The sequence below is a fragment of the Globicephala melas genome, chromosome 10, assembly GCF_963455315.2.
Source record: "Globicephala melas chromosome 10, mGloMel1.2, whole genome shotgun sequence".
NCBI lineage: Eukaryota > Metazoa > Chordata > Mammalia > Artiodactyla > Delphinidae > Globicephala > Globicephala melas.
The window spans coordinates 46219096-46241939 of NC_083323.1; the positions used below are offsets into that span (position 1 = coordinate 46219096).

At 41.5% G+C, this 22844-nt stretch overlaps 1 protein-coding gene across 2 annotated transcripts in view; it reads left to right on the forward strand.

Moving 5' to 3' along the window:
- PTPRB (protein tyrosine phosphatase receptor type B) overlaps positions 1–21864 on the forward strand; it is a 117922-nt gene extending 96058 nt beyond the window's left edge. For both annotated transcript variants that reach the window (XM_030866282.2, XM_030866283.2), the window contains 6 exons: positions 1729–1863; positions 3155–3277; positions 3464–3627; positions 5191–5326; positions 14161–14281; positions 16213–21864. In XM_030866282.2, the coding sequence (XP_030722142.1) occupies positions 1729–1863; positions 3155–3277; positions 3464–3627; positions 5191–5326; positions 14161–14281; positions 16213–16235 (702 nt within the window). In that variant the 3' untranslated portion in view covers positions 16236–21864. The remainder of the gene's footprint in view (positions 1–1728; positions 1864–3154; positions 3278–3463; positions 3628–5190; positions 5327–14160; positions 14282–16212) is intronic.
- Positions 21865–22844: the final 980 nt, after the last annotated feature.

Genomic DNA, 22844 nt, shown 5'->3' on the forward strand with positions numbered 1-22844 from the left:
TCAATCACTGCTAAGGCCCAGTTTTCAAAATGGCTATAGTCACATATGATTATAATGAGCCCAGGAGGCATTTTCAAAGGTCATTTTCGCTCTGCAGCCCTTAGTCAAGATTAGAGCTCCCTGAGGAAGCTAGACCTCCACGGCTAAGGCTGCCTAGCTAGGGAAGCTGATTCAAAGTTATGTGGATTTTTGAAAACCACAGACACAACTCAAAGGTTGTGTCAAACCTTTGGGCTCAGATTCTGGCTAGCATTTCTCCAGCTTCCTACAGCACCTACGGTGGAAAAAGCTTTAAGGTCAGACAGACCCTGTTTGAATCCCATCTCTGCCCCTTGCTGACTCTAGGACCTCGGGCAAGTTATGTCAATTCTTTGGGCCTCCATTTCCTTTTCCAAAAAAAGTGAGGATAATATTTACCTCAAATAATCCTCCATTCACTCCATAAACACTATATAGTAAAGTGCTAACTGTAAGTCAGACTCTGAGCTGTGTACAAGGAGAGGGTCAGATGGAATCCTAACCCTCAGGGAACTCTCAGCAGAGTTGTGGCATCAGGAAATGACAAGGTGGGCGATGCCCTTGACAGGCTAGTATGGTGCTTCTCCGACATTAACATATATCCACATGATCTGCGGGTCTTGTTAAAATGAAGCTTCTGACGGGACTTTCCTGGCGGTCCAGTGATTAAGACTCTGTGCTTCCACTGCAGGGGGCACGGGTTTGATCCCTGGTTGGGGAACTAAGATCCCACATGCTGCACGTCTCGGCCAAAAGAAAAAAAAAATGCAGCTTCTGATTCAGCAGGACTGGGGTGGGACCTGGGATTCTGTATTTCTAACAGGTTCCCAGATGATCCCTGTGCCACTGGTCTGAGGACCACTCTCTGAGTAGCGAGAGGCTATAGGTTGCTGCAGGAGCTTCTGGGAGAACATCCTCCAACAGGAAGAAAGATAAAGGAAGGCTCAGCAGAGCAGGCACCATGCTGAGACTTGGAGGATAAATAAGGATTCACCAGACGAGAGGCAGTGGGTAGAGCGGGGATGGGGGCGGCAGAGGTGACACAGCGTAGAGGTCCTGAGGAGAGGCAAAGAGAGAAAGAGCTTTTACTGGGATCTGCAAGTAATTCCACGCTGCTGGAGTGCAGGATGTGTGGGTGAAAATATCCTAGCTCATAGAGTTGTGGTTACAATTAAATAAGATCTGTGAAAATCCTGACCCACAACATGTTATAGGGTGGATGCTCAATAAACAGTGGGTTCTCTTCCCTTAAGTTTCCCTTGCATGGTATCTCTTACCAACAACCCAAAGTCAAGTACCTGAAATGACTAAGACTCTTCTGTGTTAAATAGGGAAAGAGCCTGATCAATGTTAGTTCCTCAGACAGTCCATACACACACACACACACGCGTGCGCGCGCACGTACACACAAGTATATATATTTACACTCATAATTGAGGGTGAAGTGTTATCTGAATTATTGCCTGAGTCCTCCACTGCCTTTAAGAATAAACACAACCTAATAAAAAACAACTTGGCTCTTAACAGTAGTTCAGTGTTCCGGCCTTTGTCCTTCCTGCTTCCAAGCCTTGACGCGTGTTAGTATCTTTTTTCTCAAGTCAGGGCCCTGGCAAAGACTTACATCTCACCTAATCTACAGAGCTAACCCTTTGTTTAGAGTTGTGAAGAGACCCATTGTTTCTGACTCTCCACATTGTAAATTCATTGCAGGGCAACAACTTCAGGAGAGAATACATCGCTACTCAGGGACCTCTTCCCGGCACCAAGGATGACTTCTGGAAAATGGCGTGGGAACAGAATGTTCACAACATCGTCATGGTGACCCAGTGTGTGGAGAAGGGCCGAGTGAGTAAACGGTCTTCCTGACATACCAACCTCGCTTTCCTCCACCTGGTGTAATTCTACTCCCCATCTCCATCAGAAGTTAAAGACCAGGGCTTCCCTGGTGGCGCAGTGGTTGAGAGTCCGCCTGCCGATGCAGGGGATGCGGGTTCGTGTCCCGGTCCGGGAAGATCCCACGTGCCACGGAGCGGCTGGGCCCGTGAACCGTGGCCGCTGAGCCTGCGCGTCCGGAGCCTGTGCTCCACAACGGGAGAGGCCACAACAGTGAGAGGCCCGCGTACAGAAAAAAAAAAAAAAAAAGAATAAAAAGAAGTTAAAGACCGTAAAAGCCAAGTAGGGGTCATGTAAGAACACTGTTAGTGAATTAAAACCACTTGGTTATAAAAGGCTCTATCGTAAACCCAGGTGATGCCCAATTCTGATTCTGGGTCTGAAGTTTCAGTCAAAGATGTTTGCATTTGACAACTGGGATTATCAGAAGCGCCCATGACACAGAAGGATTACCTGGCCTCTCGTCTGCTCCATTCTCTGCTGTATGGAGAGAAGAGATAAACTGGCCGAGTCACTGGCGCTGTGCCTACTTTCAGGAAAGAAGGGGAAGTGACTTTTAGGCTGTGTCTGCAGAAACAAAGTAAGGTAGTTATCTGGGCAAACTAAGCAAACCTCTTGTACTGGCATTTATAATCCTCTACTTTGTATGGTTACTTTGAGGATTAGAAAGAGAGATTACATGAAGTGCCCAGTAACTGTGCGCAGTAATTATATGTCCACAGTCTTCTTTCGCCTGTCTCCACCTGTGAATGTGAGCTTGGCTAAATGTGCTGACTTTCCAAAGATCACATGGCACTGGACCCAGGTTGGGACAACGATATCAAAATATAAACAGAAAAGGACCAGGGAGACAATGCCTTCCTCTTTGCAACTGGATCTTTCTTCAGAAAAACAAACAAAACCGAGAAATTGTAAGACATGGCTTATGTGCTAGTGGAATTGAAATGCTGAGGAAATCAATAAAAACTCAACAAAAGCCATAGAACACTGAACCTGAAAGGAAAATGAATCCAAAGGTTGGGGGGGGGTGTTGCTCCTTGAACGGTGTCTCTCCTTCACTTGGAGCAGCAGCCCAGCTTCAGCCCTGGCCATGAGCAGGTTAATGCGAAAAAGATGGTCAGACTGCCTCAGCAGCTCACCCTGGATTCCAACTCAGGAAGACATTTCGAGGAGGGAAAGTACAGGTTCATGGAGGAGGCGCGTTTCCGGACTCACTTTTTTTTTCCTGCCCGCCTTCCTCTAGGTAAAGTGTGACCATTACTGGCCAGCGGACCAGGATTCCCTCTACTACGGGGACCTCATCCTGCAGATGCTCTCGGAGTCTGTGCTGCCCGAGTGGACCATCCGGGAGTTTCGGATATGCAGCGTATGTTGGTTTGTTTGACTTCGTTTAATAACACAGCTTGGGCAGATGAAGAACACCCGTCAATCCTATTTTCTGTTGGTTTCTCCTCCTGTAGTTTCGCTCATAGGAATCCCTGCATGGGCACGGTTGTCAAATTTGAAGGTTTGCCTCGGGCCGTTCCTCTTATTAGTCGCTCTGCTCTTACAGGAGGAACAGCTGGACGCGCACAGACTCATCCGCCACTTTCACTATACGGTGTGGCCAGACCACGGAGTCCCGGAGACCACCCAGTCCCTGATCCAGTTTGTGAGAACTGTCAGGGACTACATCAACAGGACCCCGGGGGCCGGGCCCACCGCGGTGCACTGCAGGTACTCCGCCCCCCGGAGCCAACAAAGTGGCAGCCAGGAGTAGAAATAAGGGTGTAAGCCTGAAGAATCTAGTGGCTGGAGGATTTGTCTACCCAACCAGTCTACAGAGGCCCAGGGGATGTTCTTCCACCGTCTTCCACCCCCTCCTCTCCAGCCTCATTCCTTTGCACTGTCTCTCACCCTCACTCTCCATCTTTCTCTCCCTCTTGCTCTTTTTCCTACTATAGCAAATGCAAAGTTCTTCTGTGACTGCCAGGTCCCTCATAATTAGGCCCCATCTCACCCCCCTATCCAAATGCTCAGAGGCTCCCCTCCCACTGTAGCCAGGGAGGAGACAGCTCACACTCATCCTTGCCTCTTACCATTCTTACTCCTGGAATGGCCTTCTCTCTCTCCTCCACCTGTGTAAAACCTAACCAGCCTTCAGGATCCCTGCTCTAGACTTCCTGCCAAGTCAAGTGGTACTTGCCATATGTGGCAACCCAATTTTGCTCTTAAATTTCTGTTCTCTCTTGACTTGTCTTTGCTTCAGTCTGTACGTCCATAAAATCAAGCTAACAAGCAGTCTGTCACTGTCTTTCTCCCTGGGGAGCCTGGTGTTTAGCTAATTAATGTTTGCAGAAACACTCTGATAGCCCTAACTGAATGGCACTAATAAATAAAAAGCAGGGAACTGCTACAGTAAGAGAAATGTCAAATGTACTCATTTTCTCCAAATCTGCCCAGTACCCTAGGAGCCCAGCTTTTATATGTCATTGGAACCCTGATGCTTTTAATAGGAACGTGAGGCTCTCAAGAGCTTCCTGCTTTCTAAAGAATGGCGGGCATTTTCACCCAATACCACTGAAAAACTGTTCTTCTTTATCTTAAAATATGTGCATCAAAAATCCCCAGGTTGTGCCATCACTTTAGGGAGCAATTTGACAATCCCTGGTAAAGCTGAAGGTGTTCATATTGCTATGATCCAGCAGTTCTGCTTCTACATATCAACCCTTGAGAAATCCCCACACATGTGCACAATGATGTTCACTGCAACATCATTGTTTGTAATAGAGAAAAACTATTTGCAATAGAGAAAAACTAAAAATGATCTCACTGTCTATCAGTAGGGAATGGATTAGTGGTGGTTTCTGAACTCTACAAAAGAAATTAGACCTACATGTAACAATGTAGACAAATTTCAAAAAAATATTCAATAGAAATGTTAGCAAAAGAATACATAAAACATGTTACCATTTTAGTAAATTTTGGAAACACACTGAAAGAATATATTGTGTGTGGATTTACATGAATATAGGAAGAGTATGAAAGCATGCATGGAAATGGTACATAGCAAGTCCTTACCTCTGGCCGGGTGGGAAGATGGAGGAAGGAAGGAGGAAAGATGGAAGGCCAGAGCCTTGGGTTATATTTCTTTGAGAGAGCACATTGAGAGAAAGAAGTATTCCTATAGTCTCCTCTAACTTGGAAGGGAAAGGAAAGATTGTGCTAGAGTCTCTGGATGCAGTCCAGAAAGGCCAGTTTAATTAAAAAGGCTCAGTCTTTCTTTACGCTCTCTTCTAGTGCCGGTGTGGGTAGGACTGGAACCTTTATCGCATTGGACCGAATCCTCCAGCAATTAGATTCCAAAGATTCTGTGGACATTTATGGAGCAGTGCATGACCTAAGACTTCACAGGGTTCACATGGTCCAGACTGAGGTAAGAGTCCGGCTGAAGGACACAGACCAGCCTGTCTGTCTCCCTCCTCTAAAATGTCCAGGGTTTTAATCTGATAAGGGGAAAGAACTACGACTCTTTAGGAGAAGAAAGAGAATTGAATATTGATGTTTTCTGGGACTTTTTATTTTGAAACCAATTTCAGTGACCTTGAGGATGATGTATATTCTTATCTTTACTGAACTGGTTGCCCATCTTCTTTAGGTGGGTAGGAAGAAAAATGGATTTTTTTTTTTAATCAATGCATTAACATGGAGAAAGGTCAGCTAGTTCATCATGAAGGTCATTTTAAGATAGGCTGGTGATTGAGCACAAGAACTTCAGTTAGTAAAGAGGAAACAGATTCTAATCTCTTCTCTCCTTCAGCCCACCCCAGCTGCAACCCCACACCAAGGAGTGTACATTAATTGTGAAGGATAAATGCTTCCATTTATACAGTCCTTTGACATTTGCAGGGCATTTCTGAACATGTTATCTCATTAAGTTTTCACCAAAAAAAAAAAAAAAAAACAGATGAGAGAAGTATTATTTTCCATTTCCAGGCTAGAAAACTGAAGTTGAGAGGCTAAAGGGCTTTGCACCGTTATGAAGTGGCTGAGCTGGGACTTGAACCCTGTTCTAGAGAATCACAAGCCCTAAGCCCCACGTGCCCTGCCCCACAGCCTGAGTCAAATCTATGTCCTCAGAGAGACCAAGCCTGTCATTCCTCTGTATCATTGCCTTACCAGGCCCAAGTTCTCTTGCCCTTGTGTTTCCCAAGTAGCTCTGCAAAGTCCTCTATTAAAGAAAAAAATTGCCTATGGTCAAAAAGGTGAAAAGTTCTTCATGCTACCATGTCCCCTGTTAGTCACAGGATACATGAAAGCTGTGCAGGTGGCCATGCTCCACAAAACGGAGATGTCCTGCAGCAAAGGCTCCCCTCGAGCTTGGTTGAGCCCACTATTGCTGGAACTGCTTTGACCCCCCCCAAGGTTCCCTTCTTTTTTTTTAAAAATAAATTTATTTATTTATTTATATTTGTTTTTGGCTGCGTTGGGTCTTTGTTGCTACGCGCAGGCTTTCTCTAGTTGCGACGAGCGGGGGCTACTCTTCGTTGCGTTGCACGGGCTTCTCATGGCGGTGGCTTCTCTCTTGTTGCGGAGCATGGGGTCTAGGCGCGCGGGCTTCAGTCGTTGTGGCTCTCGGGCTCTAGAACGCAGGCTCAGTAGTTGTGGTGCATGGGCTTAGTTGCTCTGTGGCATGTGGGATCTTCCCGGACCAGGGCTCGAACCCGTGTCCCCTGCATTGGCAGGCAGATTCCCAACCACTGTGCCACCAGGGAAGCCCCTGGATCCCCTTGTTGTATAGCACATATTAATATCCTGCAGATTCTCATATTCTGTTACACGTTTGGGAAAACACTGTCGTCATTGCCTCATACAGGCAGGGTCCACACCCAGGACCCTCTATCCCCAATTCCATAATAAAATTTTAAATATTTTATTATGAAATTTTTAAAAAATACATGAAACTAGGGAAAATAGTATAATGAATGTCCAAACCTCAGTCTCTACAGTTATCAGTATTCTGTGTTCTTTTTGCATTTATAGCCCACATACACTGTTCCCCCAGCCCATGACCTCACTGGAATATTTTAAAGCAAATCCTACTAATATTGTGTATTTAAAAACATATATATTTAATATAATATATTTTTATATTTTATATATTTATATATTATGCATTATTAATAATATTATATATTTTACTACATATATATTTTTACAGTTATATATATATTTTTTTACAGTTAAGGACTCTTTAAAAATCATGACCACAGTACCATTATCACACCTAACAATTTTAATCATAATCCCTTAATAACATCTAATATCTAGTCAGTGTTAAAATATCCCTAATTATCTCAAAAATTGCTTCTTACACTTAGTTTGCGTTAGAATCCAAAGTCCATACATTGCGTTTGGTTGAAGTCTCTTTTAAATTTCTTTTCATCTATAACAGTCCTCCCTCTGATTTGTTTTCTGTGCCATTTATTTGTTAAAGAAATCAGTTCATTTTCCATAGATTTTCCCACGTTCTGAATGTGGCTGACTGCTTCCTCATAATGTATTCCATTTTTCATAACGTAAGGTAATGTATTCCTCTATTTCCCATAATTTTTGTCAGTGGGTCATTAGATCTAGAGACTTCATGAAGTCTGGGTTCCTTTTTACCACCACATGCTTCGTGGGTGGTGCTGAGTACTTCCTGTTGCATCATATCAGGAGGCAGTTCCTGTCTGTGTCTCTTCTCCATGCTGATGAAATGACAATGGTCATCCACTGTAACGTTTCCCATCAGCCTTTCGCTTAACGGTTTTGGCAGCCACTGATGACCACTGTCTAGCTCTGTTCTTTAATTAAGGGTTGTGGAATTATATCACACTATATCATAATTGTTTTCCTTCAGCTTTTTCCACAAGACTACAAGTTCCTAGAGGGTAGGAACTTGTTTTCCTTTGCCCTAACCTCAATATTTTTTTAATCTATTAAATGAATGAACAAATATCCTACAATTATGCTGCTAAAAAGTCAGCATCAATGTTCCATTACTAATTTGTTTTCATTTTCACAAACTCAAACCATACTTAATTTGTAATTTGGAGAAGAGGAGATTATCACATTATAAATAATCGCAAGGGGTGTGTGTGTGGCGGGGGGTGGGATTCAGGCTCCCTGGTTATTGTCAGAGCTTCTTGGGCCATGTATCACTTCTGTACACCTGCTCAGAACTCTGGAGATGCATTTTGGCAAAGAGCAGGCACCCCCTACTGTAAATATCACTGGCTAACTTCCAGGGCAGGGGCAACACGATATGCCAAAGCTCTCCCTCCTCCTTGGACATAACTCCTCTTTCCCCTGTTCTCTTCCCCTTCTCCTCCTAACCTCTGTGGAGTCTATGGTTCTTGTTCTTCAGCCTGCCTTTTCAGTGTTCGAGTTCCCAAGGGTCTGTCCTCAAGGCACAGCTCTTCTTTCTCTCCATCTTCATTCTTTGTGATGTCCTCCACTCCCGTGGCTTTGGGAACCACGTAGGTGCTCACATCTCCCAAATCTCATTCTCCTTCCCCAGCATTCACCTGAGTACCTGCCTCCTGGGCAGTTCCACCTGGAAGCTTTACAGTCATCTCATCTCCAACTCAAAACCCTCAAAACCGAACTCATTATCTTTCTTTAAAAACGTAAACAACAGGGACTTCCCTGGCGGTCCAGTGGTTAGGACTCTGTGCTTCCATTGCAGGGGGCCCAGGTTTGATCCCTGGTTGGGGATCTGACTTCTGTTCCCGCAGTTCCCATAGTTACATCCGAGCAGTGACTAAGCCCTGTACATTCTACCAAGCATCTTTCTCCTTGTTCTAGTCTCTCACCCCTGCCTTTGCCCAGCTCTTCACTAACTCCCAGCGGGCCTTCGCAGTAGCCTCCTTGTGGCTCTCCTGCCTCTAGCTTCTGCCCTAACAGCTCCATCACCACTGCCACCACCAAAGTGCTCTCTCGCTGTGTCAACTCCCTGCATAAAAATCGTGGAAAGCTCTTCATTGCTTTAAAATGAAGCTCAAGCTCTTCGTAGCCTGGTTCCAACTTATTTCCCCAGTTTCACGTCATAACGCCACCCATCCCCACTGTTTTAGGGTCTGTCAAAATTAAGGAAGGCTTCCCTCTCTGGGCCAGAATCAACAATTCTTTTGATCATGCTGAATAAAGATTGCAATAAGATAGAAATTTTCTCTTTCCTTTTCCTTTATCAAACAAAATCCCAAACAATATCCAGATATTATCTGTCTTGCTTGAAGGCTCTGCTGAAGGTGGGCTCCTTCTACAGTCTTAGATGCTCAGAACCGGCACCGCTCACTTGGTTCTGAGAGTGAGTGCAAAGGGGTGCGATCCACAGCTGAGCCCTTGTGGGTGATGGTTCCAGCAAAGGAAAAAGGACATTCTGACATCCCCTGTATTACTTTTCTGGGTCCGCAGAGAGAGTCAACCTCAACTTTATTCTACCTTATTTGAGAGACAAAGGGGTGCAGGGCTTCACAAGTTTTGATAAATATATTAAAGAGCAAAGGTTTCTAAACAAGGAGGCATTAGACAGGGAGTTTGCGAGTGTGTCCCTCCTTCTTTTAGCTGCTGAGTGTGTCCCTCCTTCTTCTAGCCTGGCTTGGGGCATGTTTGCAGCCTGACTCTGAGAGAGACACTCAGACGGAGCAATAACTTGTTAAAGAACAATAGGTGATAGTAACTGTCCATCTATCTCATCTGCTTCCCACGAGGAGGAAACAGTGGGATGTTATGGGACTCAGTGCTCATTTGGGGGATTGTCCTGGAGTTTCCCATGACCTATGCACCCTACATTTTAACTACACTAGACTCCTCACAGCTTTCAGAATATATTTGAACTTTTGTGTTATTTACATCATTTGGAATATCCTATTTCTTTGCTCAAATTCTTAACAAATGTCGCTTTTTCTCTCTAGCTCCATATTTTCCTCCCTCCAAAGTGAACCTGATGGCTTCTTCTCATGTGTGAAGCTTTATAAACAGTTCTGTCTTACGTTTATCACTCTATAGTTATTTGTCCACATACCTGCCCCTCTGCTAAACTGTGCATTCAGAGACCATGAAAGGCTATAAGTATAATCCTATAAATATTATCTCGTACTACAGCTATTGGTGAAGTTGAATGGAACTAAGGCTTCACCAGCTGGCTGGACATAGGAAAAATGATCTTTTATGATGTGAAGTTCATACATTAGACTTTATCTACTTTTCATTAAGAATAAAGTGGGACAATGAGGTATCACCTCACACCAGTCAGTATGGCCATTATCAAAAAGTCTACAAACAATAAATGCCGGAGAGGGTGTGGAGAAAAGGGAACCCTCTTGCACTGTTGGTGGGAATGTAAATTGATACAGCCACTATGGAGAACAGTATGGAGATTCCTTAAAAAACTAAAAATAGAACTGCCATATGACCCAGCAATCCTACTACTGGGCATATACCTTGAGAAAACCATAATTCAAAAAGAGACATGTACCACAATGTTCATTGCAGCACTATTTACAGTAGCCAGGACATGGAAGCAACCTAAATGCCCATTGACAGATGAATGGATAAGGAAGATGTGGCACATATATACAATGGAATATTACTCAGCCATAAAAAGAAACGAAATTGAGTTATTTGTAATGAGGTGGATGGACCTAGAGTCTGTCATACAGAGTGAAGTAAGTCAGAAAGAGAAAAACAAATACTATATGCTAACACATATATATGGAATCTAAAAAAAAAATGGTTCTGATGGACCTAGGGGCAGGACAGGAATAAAGACACAGTCATACAGAATGGACTTGAGGACACGGGGAGGGGGAAAGGTAAGCTGGGACGAAGTGGGAGAGTGGCATGGACATATACACACTACCAAATGTAAAATAGATAGCTAGTGGGAAGCAGCCGCATAGCACAGGGAGATCAGCTCGGTGCTTTGTGACACCTAGAGGGGTGGGATAGGGAGGGTGGGAGGGAGGCACAAGAGGGAAGGGATATGGGGATATAGGTATACATATAGCTGATTCACTTTGTTGTACAGCAGAAACTAACACACCATTGTAAAGCAATTATACTCCAATAAAGATGTTTAAAAAAGAGAGAGAGAGAGAGAAGCACAACAAAAAAATAATAATAATAAAGGAAAGTTTTAATAAAGCACAAGCCAGGGAGAAATTCAGGGTAGATTTTGATTCTAAAGTTTAATGCTTTCTTGTACTCCGATTTGACTGTATGTTTTCCAAAAGAAACCATCAATGTATTGCCCTTACCAGTAGGATAGACCCAGTATTTGACTGAAGAACATGAACTACCATTATTACTAGGTCAAGTATTGTAACTGCCTTTAAGATTTAAAGATCCAAGAACAAAGAAGAGAGATGAAATGTGAATAAGGAATAAAGGAATTCACAAGAAAAGAAGAAAGTGGGAAGCACATTAACAATCTGAAGGTTTTAGTAGTAATCATTTTCAAAGGGGTATTCTGTAGGGAAAAGAAGAATTTATATTTAAGACAAGGCAAATTAATGAATTTTAACTGGTTTCAAAGCCCAGGGTGGATCACCGTTGAAGAATTTATTAATAAGACGTAGCATAGAGGTACGAGAGCTCATTCACAGCCAAACTCTAAGTTCTCAAACTCATTTAGTATCCCAGTAGAATTGAAAATATGAATTATACTTTGGATGGGAGAAAACAGGGAAGTGTCAGTCTATAATTTGGTAGATTGTTTTCAAGATGACAAAAATGATTGCCTATACTAAAAACCATTTTCAGGAGAGTACTCTTCTTGAATTTTCAAGATCAAGGTGTCATAAAACACTCATAACAAGTGAGCGCGGTTTCTGAGCAGAAATGCAGAGAATAGTTATTAATATTAACACAGGCCTCACTTATGATTGATTGATTTCTTTGAAATATCCTAATCTAATGATTATACCAGACCTATATGATGAGGTCCAATGAGTAGATGACCATGCAGCCAGGGGCAATGCCTAGTGTCAACCCATAAAAATAAATACTTGTTCACTTTTAAAGATCATTGATGAGGTAAGATTCTATAGTCTCCCTTTGTGTCTCAAACCTTGATAATACTCCAAAGCTGACCACATGGATCACCTTAAATATAGGGTCTAGTAATGTTTTTCAATATCCATCTAATTGACAGCAATACGAAGTCTAATACAAACCATTAATAGTCAAAAGATGTTAGCTGTAGAAGAGACCTTGCTCTCCTTGTTTTATAGATGGGGAAACTGAGATCCCCATCTAGGCCAGCTGGTGGCAGACTGCAAGCCCAGGGTCCCTCATCTGACACAGACCCAGAGAGGCACAGAAACTCAATCATTCATTCCCTTATTAGACAGCTCGGTTGGTAGTAAGGAAGGGGGCCCAATGCACAAGTTTAGCCGCCTATGGCTGAGCTTCTGTTGTCAGTGGAGGTCTTTGTGGTGTGCTTTTGGTCACCAAAACACTGACTCTTCTATACTTGTTTCTATTTCAAAGTAGTTAGTTTCTAAACCACAGACAAGACGCACGATGCTCCTGCACCCAAGTGGTGACTTAGGTCAGCAACGACCAGACCCATATCACTATGCCCTGGTAAATGGGCCACACAGACATTCAGAGGAGACAGAAATTGCTTTTCCAATCTAGGAGAGTCTGATAAGGCTTCAAAGCAACACAAAATTTGTCACTTTCTCACACAAACACATAATTATATTTAGATTCTGCTTACAATACTTGCTTCAAAAATTCCGGATAGACTTGTTTTCATACAGGTCGAAATGAGAGTGTGCTGAATTAGTGTCCATGACTCTTTTTATGAAAATAACTCTGATATGTGACCAGATTTCATAGCTTGAAATTTAGTTTTGTCTTGTTCTTTATAACTCATTTTAAACATTACATCTGGTTAACTCTTCGCTCAAATTCTGACCCAAGGAGAGGTGTCGAAGCAGCTTAGAAATTTGAACTAAAAGAATTCTCATCTCTTGAAGCAGAGCCATCATCGGCAGACCATGCATAAAAATATCATTCTATTTGTAAAGAATTTAAGCATTTCCTAAAATAAAGAAAAGCTGCACAAAGGAGAGCACAACCTTCTCCAAAGGGACAGCAAAAAAAAAAAAAAAAAAAAAAAAGTAGCTTCCAGAGAGCTGACAGGTGGGTCTGTCCTCACTGTGTAAGCCTCTGTGGTTTTCTGCAGTCAGCCAACATATCTGAGATTCTTCCATGAGTCAGACTCAGATGCTGAGAGAACCAAGATGTACACACCTATTGTATACACCTCCTTTTTCTCACCATACTCCCCCTCAAAAGGGAATGAAATAGCACAGTATGCAGTGAAATGATTTTCTCATTCAACAATGCAATGACATTAGGTTTCATCTAAGAAAACTGGTGTAGTGAAAAAGACATGAAGTTTGGGCTCACACACCCAGGATTAAATCCTAGGGTCCCATTTCTCAGCTATGTGACCTTGAAGCAGTTACTTAACTTCTCTGAGTCTCCACTCACATGGATGATTATATCTGCTATATGAGGCTGTCAAAATAATCAAAGGAGATGATTTATGTAAAATGCATTGCACAGTTTTTGGCATTCATTTGTATATTTAATAACTATTTGTGGAGGACCTACTATGGCCAGACATAGTTGTAGGCCCTCACAGAACATACTCTAAATCCGCACGTACAGAAAAAAAGATGAATAAACACCACCTCTCTGCCCATTATCATTATTCTATCCTCTGTGGTAATAGAAAGCAGTCACTCTTCTACATACTAGAGACCATTAGTGAAGGGATGATCAAGAAATTTGCTAACCATATAGAATCCCATTACTGTTGAGGTTTGGTGAGACTCCCTTGTCTTACTTTTTTTTTTTTAATTTATTTTATTTTATTTATTTTTGGTTACATTGGGTCTTCGTTGCTGCACACGGGCTTTCTCTAGTTGTGGTGAGCAGGGGCTACTCTTCGTTGCGGTGCGCGGGCTTCCCATTGCGGTGGCTTCTCTTGTTGCAGAGCACGGGCTCTAGGCACGCAGGCTCAGTAGTTGTGGCGCACGGGCTTAGCTGCTCCGCGGCATGTGGGATTTTCCCGGACCAGGGCTCGAACCCATGTACCCTGCATTGGCAAGCGGATTCTTAACCACTGCGCCACCAGGGAAGCCCCCCCTTGTCTTTCTTATGCTTGAAAATTTGCCTTCCTCTGACATGTCTTCTGCTTTTTCATAGTGTCAGTATGTATACCTACATCAGTGTGTAAGAGATGTTCTCAGAGCAAGGAAGCTACGGAGTGAACAAGAAAACCCCTTGTTTCCAATCTACGAAAATGTGAATCCAGAGTATCACAGAGGTAGGAGCTTACTTCACTAATTTATAAGTTTATTTATCAAAATACAGTGGATCTGGAAACCATTAAAAACCTCAAGCTTTTCCAACGTGCACCGCGCATCTCTTCTTCTACCCAAAGGCTTGAGGGAAATGCCCTCACAAAGTGGCAACAGGGAAGAGAGGCAGAGTGGGGAGGAGAGCCCCCATAGTGGAGCACAGATTTCACGTGGTATCTCTTCCTAGGCCTGGGGTGCCCTCTACTCAGGACTCGGCTTAACATTTCTAAGGGATAAGGCTCAGTGCTAAGGAGGATGCTTTGAAATAGCAACTGGGAGTTCAAATTGTACAATCCCTTTGGAGAAGAACTTGGCCACGTGTATCAAGGTCCTTAATAGGTTCTTTTCACCCAGTATTTCTACTGCCACCCTAAGTACTGCAAAAGCTTTATGCATGAAGCTTTTCATAGTTAAAGGTCTGAGTGAAAAAATCTAAATGTTTAACAGTGGAGGACTAAGTACACCACAGTGCGTCCACTGAGTAGAACACGATGCAGTCATTAAGAATGATATTTTTAAAGATATTACAATAGTATAGATATTCTCATAAATAAGTTAAGTAAGAAACGAAGAACGTAAAACAAACAAAAATAACACATAAGGGGAAAAGAAAAGACTGGAAAGAAATATACCACAATACTAAATAAATTTCTCTGAGCAGTAAAATAATATATGATTTTTCTTCCATTTTATGTTTTTTCTAAATTTCCTAGAACAAGCACGTTACATTTTTTAAATGACAAATTCAGTAAAAAGTATGTATAAACTTTGTAAGGCACTGCTTTGATCAGACAATAGTTAATTGACACATGAAGGGTCTGCCTTTTCCTACTCAGGACCATCATTAAGATCTAATTTAGCACATTGGCTAATTGCAAATTTGAAGTTACATTGTATTATTTATTACCAGCTAACAAATTACGCCAAAACTTAGCAGCTTACCTCTATGTTTATTATCTCATAGTTTCTGTAGATCAGGAATTTGGGAGGGGCTTAGCTGAGTGGATCTGGCCCAGGGTCTCTCATGAGGTTGCAGTCAAGACATTGGCCAGGGCTACAGTCATCTGAAGGCTTGACTGGGGCTGGAGTGCTCACTTCAAGATGTTCACTCATGTAGCTGTTGTCATAAGTTTCAGTTTCTTGCCACACGGACCAATATCCACCTATAGATTTATTTTTTGTGGGAGGGAGACAAACATTATTTTAGAGCTCTTTTATCACCATTTCTAAATGCTCTTCAGTTTTATTTAGTTCTCTGCACCCTCTATACCCACCCATCTAGCCAGTATGTAAAATAGTTAATAACCTGTAAAGCACCCATACATAAGAGGGCTGCTACTTGAAGGGAGTTCTTTGTAAATCAGATAATCCTTTTGTTTTGTAAATAATTACCCCCTAATTTATCTGTGTAGTAAACTGAGGTTTTTGCCTGGCAGATTCTTTAAGAAGCTCCAGGATGGAGGGGGCTCTGGAGGATCTTGGAGGTTCCTTTGTATTGTTTTGACTTGTTTAAGAGTCTTTTTTTAGTGTGATCCTGGGTGCTCCTGAAAGAAGCTAACTATGGTACGGTTAGCTTCAGGCATCTGAAAATTAGGATTCAGGAACAGCTCTGGAACTAACTAGCATTCACAAGCCGTGTAACCCTGAGTGAGTTTCTGTGCCTCTCTGGGTCTGTGGGCTCACCTGTAAAGCCAGAGGGGATAGACTGGAATCAGTAGTCCTTTCCAGTTCTAGTAATCTATGGTTCTGAATGCAATGACCTGGGATGGTCTCATCCTAAACCATATTGAGTTTCCGTCGTTTCTGTGAGTCTTTGCCATTTGTCATTTTCATACACAGAAGAAACAACTGTGACACACCCTGCTACAGCCTCTAATTCTGGTGTCCTTCCTTTCAGATGCGGGTTATTCAAGGCATTGAGAATGCACCCGGAGATCTCCTGGATCAAAACTATTCACTGTGTGATTTCTTTTTAAAAACTTGCTTCATGCCCTACAGAGGTGCCAGCTGTTTCTGTTGATACTATGTATAATTTATTAATCTGGAGAATTTTAAAGAATTTATGTAATTTAAAGGTAACAGATATTATTGTACATAGTTGTATTTTGTAGTTTCTTCTGTAAATATGTATTTTTTCATAATGTTTAATATTAAGCTTTATATAATACTATTTTTCCACACTAAAGTGTTCATGGCTTGTTCTACATAAACTAATTCAACGTGTATCACAGGATGACTGGTAAAAAGTGTACGCAGGTGCTTGCTGTGGTGGGGCCGTGGTTTTTACCCGTTTTAATCCTTACTGGACAGGATGAAGGGCAGGGCTGGACAGAGCAGGGAGTACAGCGGGCTTGGCTGCACTGCCGTCCCATGAATCTTAGGATCCAAAGATGATCCAAATGCGATTTGGACAAATATAACAATCAAAAGAAAGGACCGGGGAGATGCGATCAAGCAGCACCAAAGGTTACATCGGTGGTTGTCCCTCAGGTGGTTAGTCTCTCCCCTTTCTCCTGCCTGAGGTTCAAGCCAACGTGGTCAGCTCAGGGGCCACGTAACTTGCTGAGCAAGTCCAGGCTGCAGGGCTGAGGGTTCTGAGAGAGAACGACCCAAACAGAAGTGATGAATTCCCCCTATGAAGAAGCATGCCATCTGCCCTCCTGACTGGAAACCTAGTCACCATGCAGAGTGCCATCCATAGTGATGGGAAACTGTTTCACTGCATCCACAGTGTGCTGTGCGAACCCGCCTCCCACACTGGGATGTGTGTGTTGCCCAAGGGACACGTGCTCGTCTTTGTCTCATTTCTTGGGGGCTGCATTCCTGGAAAAGTCAAAATTGCACCCGTCATACTTGGTTTTCCCATTAAAAGAATATTGCGGTGGCATATTATACTCCTGATCAAAGGGCCTAACATCAATGTCTATAGAAATGTCCTCAAACATCATATATCGTTAATTTAAAAAACACAAAAATTCAGTGGTGCTTAGTATAAAATTTTCCAAAAGCCTTTTTTAGTAAATCATTGAGGTCACAATATAGGGTAGACACCTTCAGTTGCATTTAATATAAAAAGCACTACGTACTCTACCAAGTTGATCTTCAGTGTGTGTGCCTATTTCGACTATAACAAATTTCAGTGAGTCAGAAAGTGGGCATTGCCCTCCCCAAGGTCCAGTTCCGAGGGTCTTCCTGGAGAGAATTTGACAGGCATCTGCACGGTTATCCTCATGGCTATCTGAGAGATGAGTCAGGAATGTTTGCCTTTTTCTCACTACAAATTTCTCTGAAATAAACTTAAGAATTAGAAATCAAGGTTGTTGATCTCACAGCTTCATTTGCAGAAAGAGTCCATTTCTTTTCAAAATGTATATTTTTGCTATATACTATAGAGTCCCATAAGTAATACAATGGGTGTCCTTGGCATAGTAATGGAAAATCATTAAATATTCCTAAAAGAGTTATTTATAGTTAAGTAAAGCTCCACCCAAACTGGAAAAATTTCCAGGGCTCTTTGAAGTTTATGGAAACAGGAAAAAACTTTATAAGAATGAATGCGAAGAGGATTCCAAGTTTTCACAGTATCATTGTGCTCAATGCCCTTGTGAAATGACAGTGTTAGTCTCTGACCCTGTTTCGGGAAACCAGGTGGCTCTTCTAGAAATGAAAAGGAACAACATACATGTGAGTGTGGCAGCGGTACCACCAGGGAGAAAATAAAGGTCGGAGATTTATGAGATGTGGTGTCTGTTAGGAATAACTTTCCCTGTATTAATAAGAAAAAGCAAGAAATTTAGAAAAACAGAATTTTAAGCTAACGTCGCTGGGCACAAAGCACATTCAGACATGGAAAGAAATTCATTTTTGGCTTTTCATTTATTCAGAAAAGTTTTAGTGCCTGCAACTTGCTAGGCACTGTCCTAGAAACTACACGTTTCTACTTAATACAGAGAAAGCATCACAGTAATAATGCTGGGGTTATTGTTACTATTTTCAGTTAAGCCTGAAAGAGGGCCTCAGTGAGGCAGTGAGGTTACCGAGCACCAGGGCAGCGGCAGCCTTCCGCGGACCACACACTGGCAAGAGCTGATGCTGCTTCTCTAGCAAATCGCTGGACCAAAAAGAGAAAGCAATTAATTGAACAAATCAAGAATTCAAACCATAAAAAACATACATGTCTGTAAAAGTAAATACCCTGGCATATCTGGGGTGGAATCGGAGTCATAAAAATGGACGTGACAAGGGAAAACTGTATGTTCTTCTGGTCTAATGCAGGACATATTTATTCCTACCCTCCACCTGTCTAATTTTAAATCTCCTTAGCAACAAATATTTCACTATCTTCCCTTCCACCACCACCGAAGACTAAATACATAATCTAGTTGATCTATTTATTAAATTTAGGAGGAGGAAAAAAAGGTTTCCTTGACATTCAGCTCAATTGGATGTCTTTTAATTTAATCCCATGATGTGTTATGTCTTGGTAAACACTCCGTTTCCTGTCGTGGTGGGCATCCTGGCAGTGCACCTGTGCGGTACACTTTAATCATCAAGCCTTCAAAGTGTTATTGAGCTATCAAATCTCAGAAGGGTCCCATCTTGCATCTTAATAATTATTTATCCAAGTTCTTTATAATTAACTCCTTTAATCTCTACTCATTAAATCAATTTCGTATTATTCTGTTTTCTCTGGATAGCAGCCAGTTTTTCAGCTCTTGAATCAGATTTTTCTAAGGCTCATCTTCCTGTCTGGCTCTGCACATACTTGTCCTAAATAATTCACCAGCCCTTAACACTTCTGAGTCCCTCTTTTTCACTACTCTTCCCCTTCTCCCTTTTGAATGTGTTTGCTTTCCTAGTAGAAGGTGATTTTATTTTCTGTTCATCTTATCTCCTCATACCCTTTGGTATTTCATAGTCTTTTCAGGCTCCACATTATAGAAGAGATGATGATGATTTCACTTTTAAACACTAAAATGGCCACAGCACACAGCATATTGGGGACAGTTTTATTTGGGAGGGTCTTTAATTAATTTTATTACATCTTGGAAGAAAGCCCAACATGACATGTGAAAATAATATGAAACCACTAAGCAGATGTCCAGCAATACAAAATTAGACTTCACATGTTGTACTTCACACTCTGATTCTCTTAGTGTCTCAGGATCTAGGTTCTTGTATTTAAACACTCTCCTTACTTCTTGCAAGAAAGCTATCAGCCGTATATATACTAAATTCTCATTCACTTAGCTTTCTGCGTCTCTAAGGTTGGAATCCTGGAATCATAAACCTGCCAGATCTGGATGACAGTGAGTGATAGAATCTGAGCCCCAACTCTGGGGTGCTCTAGAGTTTTAGTTCACACATGTAAGCCAGACCAAACCTGCCCTGGTGGGAAAAAGAAATAGGTAATAAGCTGCTTGTTTGAGGTAGCAGTTCAAGGACTTTCCAGGTTCCATTTCGCTGAAGAAATGAAAGTAATTGATCATCAAGACACAGTGGCAAGCAGGAATGGCTGATCCTCCCCAAAGTGGCTGTGAGCAAGGATTCAATAGTACCTCATTTCTGAAGAGACAGAGTGGAAAAGGCTGTTATCAGCCCAAATGCGCTGTTAAGGTTCTGAGTATTTTTAACCTGAGATTTCAAATCATATCAAGTATTCAAAGATTGTTTCACATCAAGGGAAAAAAATCTATAAACCGTGACTGCAGAAAATGAGTGAAATGATGTAAAGAAGGAAAAATATTTGAAAAGGGGGCTCTAAGCAGACACCATCAGGAGGAGGAAATGCCATTCCTTCTGTATGTCCAGACTGTTCTTTGGAGATGTCATATGCTTCTGTTAGGGCGTATTATCCTTTGGGGGGGGGGGGTGGTTCACTTTGACTATGCTGGCCAGATGATTTAGCTGATTAAGCAATTGAATTGATTCATTTAGTTTTGTGAATTGACCAGGTGTTTGATGAAACTGAGTTTGGAATTCTGAACACACCACCTTAGATTCTTGTAGTGGATGATGCCTTTGAAAATGTTTGGCCATTTTAGTTAAAATGCAGGGTAACATTTAATGCAGCCATGATAATAGCAAAAATCTGTTCTGTTCTAAAAATGTTTCTAGCAATGGAAATATTTCTGACTAAAAGAATACTCTTCTTATAGGGAGGCTCCCTAGGAATAAATGTATGCAACAAAAATGAGGCATTTTATTTTTTTAAAGGTTGTCTATATAGTTGCATTCATGAAATAAGAAAATTGTTGGTGAATGCTCTTAAAATAAAGGTTTATGTAATAGAAATAAAAAGATCTATTAACAGAGTTACCAAAGATTATTTTTATAACCTATATGCCACTGTACATGATCTTATGTAAGATACCAAAATAAGTTGTTGAAAATGGTGAATAATATCAGACAAATGTAACATGTTCCTTCTAGAATATTCACAAGAGAGTTTAGTTATGGCTGCTTTCTGCCTTAAGTAATTGCTTTTAAGAAAAACTATCTTCATCCTAAGAGCAAGCTTTTTGCTATGTTTGAGATGTTGTGTTTTCATAGCTGAGTGAGCAGGTAAGCATCCCAACAAGAAAGGAGCAGATGCAACTGTGGCTTTAGGAGTATGCCCTAGAGTTGGGTGGTGTTCCCCTGTGAGCTACTGGGAGAGTCTACAGTGGCCTTCGTGAAATCTCCTAATCTCAGCCACACTAACAACCAGGTACACCAATATTCTTACCTGAAGAGTCCTTAATCTCTGGTTTCCCAGGTGGGACCCATCAGGCTTATAAACTCTACGATGACAAGAACCAAGTCTTTAAACTCATTTCTACTCCCGCCTTATAGAAATTAGTGCACAGCTCATAGACATTCAACATACACTTCTTTTGAGGGGAAATTGCTCCTGACCCAATACTTTGTTTTTTTTATTTTGTTCTGTTTTAACATCTTTATTGGAGTATAATTGCTTTACAATGGTGTGTTAGTTTCTGCTTTATAACAAAGTGAATCAGATATACATATACATATATCCCCATATCTCCTCCCTCTTGCGTCTCCCTCCCACCCTCCCTATCCCACCCCTCCAGGTGGTCGAAGCACCGAGCTGATCTCCCTGTGCTATGCGGCTGCTTCCCACTAGCCATCTATTTTACATTTGGTAGTGTATATATGTCCACCTGGCCCAATACTTCGGATGTTAGGTAGTCAATATCTAATAACGTTATTGTCCATGGAGGCTCTTCTGGCTGTTCCTTGATTTGTGTGAAGCTTAAATAAATAATGTAAATACATCTAGCAACTGAGCTTATTATGTTTTATAATAGAGCACTTTTACGTTTTTGATACCATGTATTCTTTCTCTGCAAATCTGGTTATTTAAAATGGCAGTAGATGATTCTATGCTTTTCTTATGGTAGTACCTCCCCAAAATATTGTGTCTCTAACCAACTCTATTTGAAGAAAGCACTTCCTTCATCTTTCTATTTAAGTTATGTATTTGCTTAATATATTTTCATATTTGTAACTATGGTCAAAAAAATCTATATAGTGTCTTACACACCTTCTCACTAGTACAGGAATAAAACTGTTTGTTGAAGGAAAGTGTTCTGTCTTCTATTTGCCTGTTTCTCATTTATCAATTTCTATCATCTGTCTGCTCAGGAAAAAGGTCAGAAGTGACTGCTTCTAAATGAGAAAAATCTTCTGGGACATCATCATGAAGAACATGGTTGTCTTAACCTTTGTTCCTGTGAGTGCTGAGTTGGTTATCTCTCTCCAACTAAATTCTTGGTTTCAGTTCTTTAGTTCATTAGTAACCAAAATGTCATCTTTCACCAACAGTGCTGGTGTATTCGCAGAGGCGCTGCCACAGCTGGATCCCCTGAGCCCTTCAGAGGCACTTCACATATAAGCGGGTGGTGTGATGTTTAGTTAAGAGCTGCTGTGTCTATCTCCAGAATTATTATTTTGTCTTTTTCATATTTAAGTTGAAAAATTAGTGTCCTTCACAACTCCAGTATTTCATTTTTCTACAACTTACTTACAGAAATCTTTATTTTTTAAAAGTGTGCAATAGATTTACATGTAAAACCATTAAATCAAAGCCATCCTTTTTTTTGAAAAACAGTTTCTGGATTCAGATTAAGTTAGCAAAATAATTTGCCCTATGAGGCTTGACCCTTCTTTTTTTTCCAAAGTAGCTGTTTGTTTGATGGAATTTACTCTTAAAGAAAAAGAGAATCTTATGATATGAACTAATCACTTAGTAACTCTGCTGATAACATCCTCCACAATCATAAAATGTTAGAGCTGGAAGGGCCACCTTAGGGATGGACAATAATGGAAACCAAGACCTAAGTTTAAAATGACACAGCAAAATAGGATAGTGCTAGAATTGAAACTTGTTTTCCTATTACTTGTGGGGGAAGACCTGTCTACACGTAAATACAGACAAAGAAGAAAGCTTCTCAGACCCAGTGGCTGCAGAAGCCATCTCCAACACTGAGACAGAACCTTCAGTGGAACTTGAAACATTGTGTG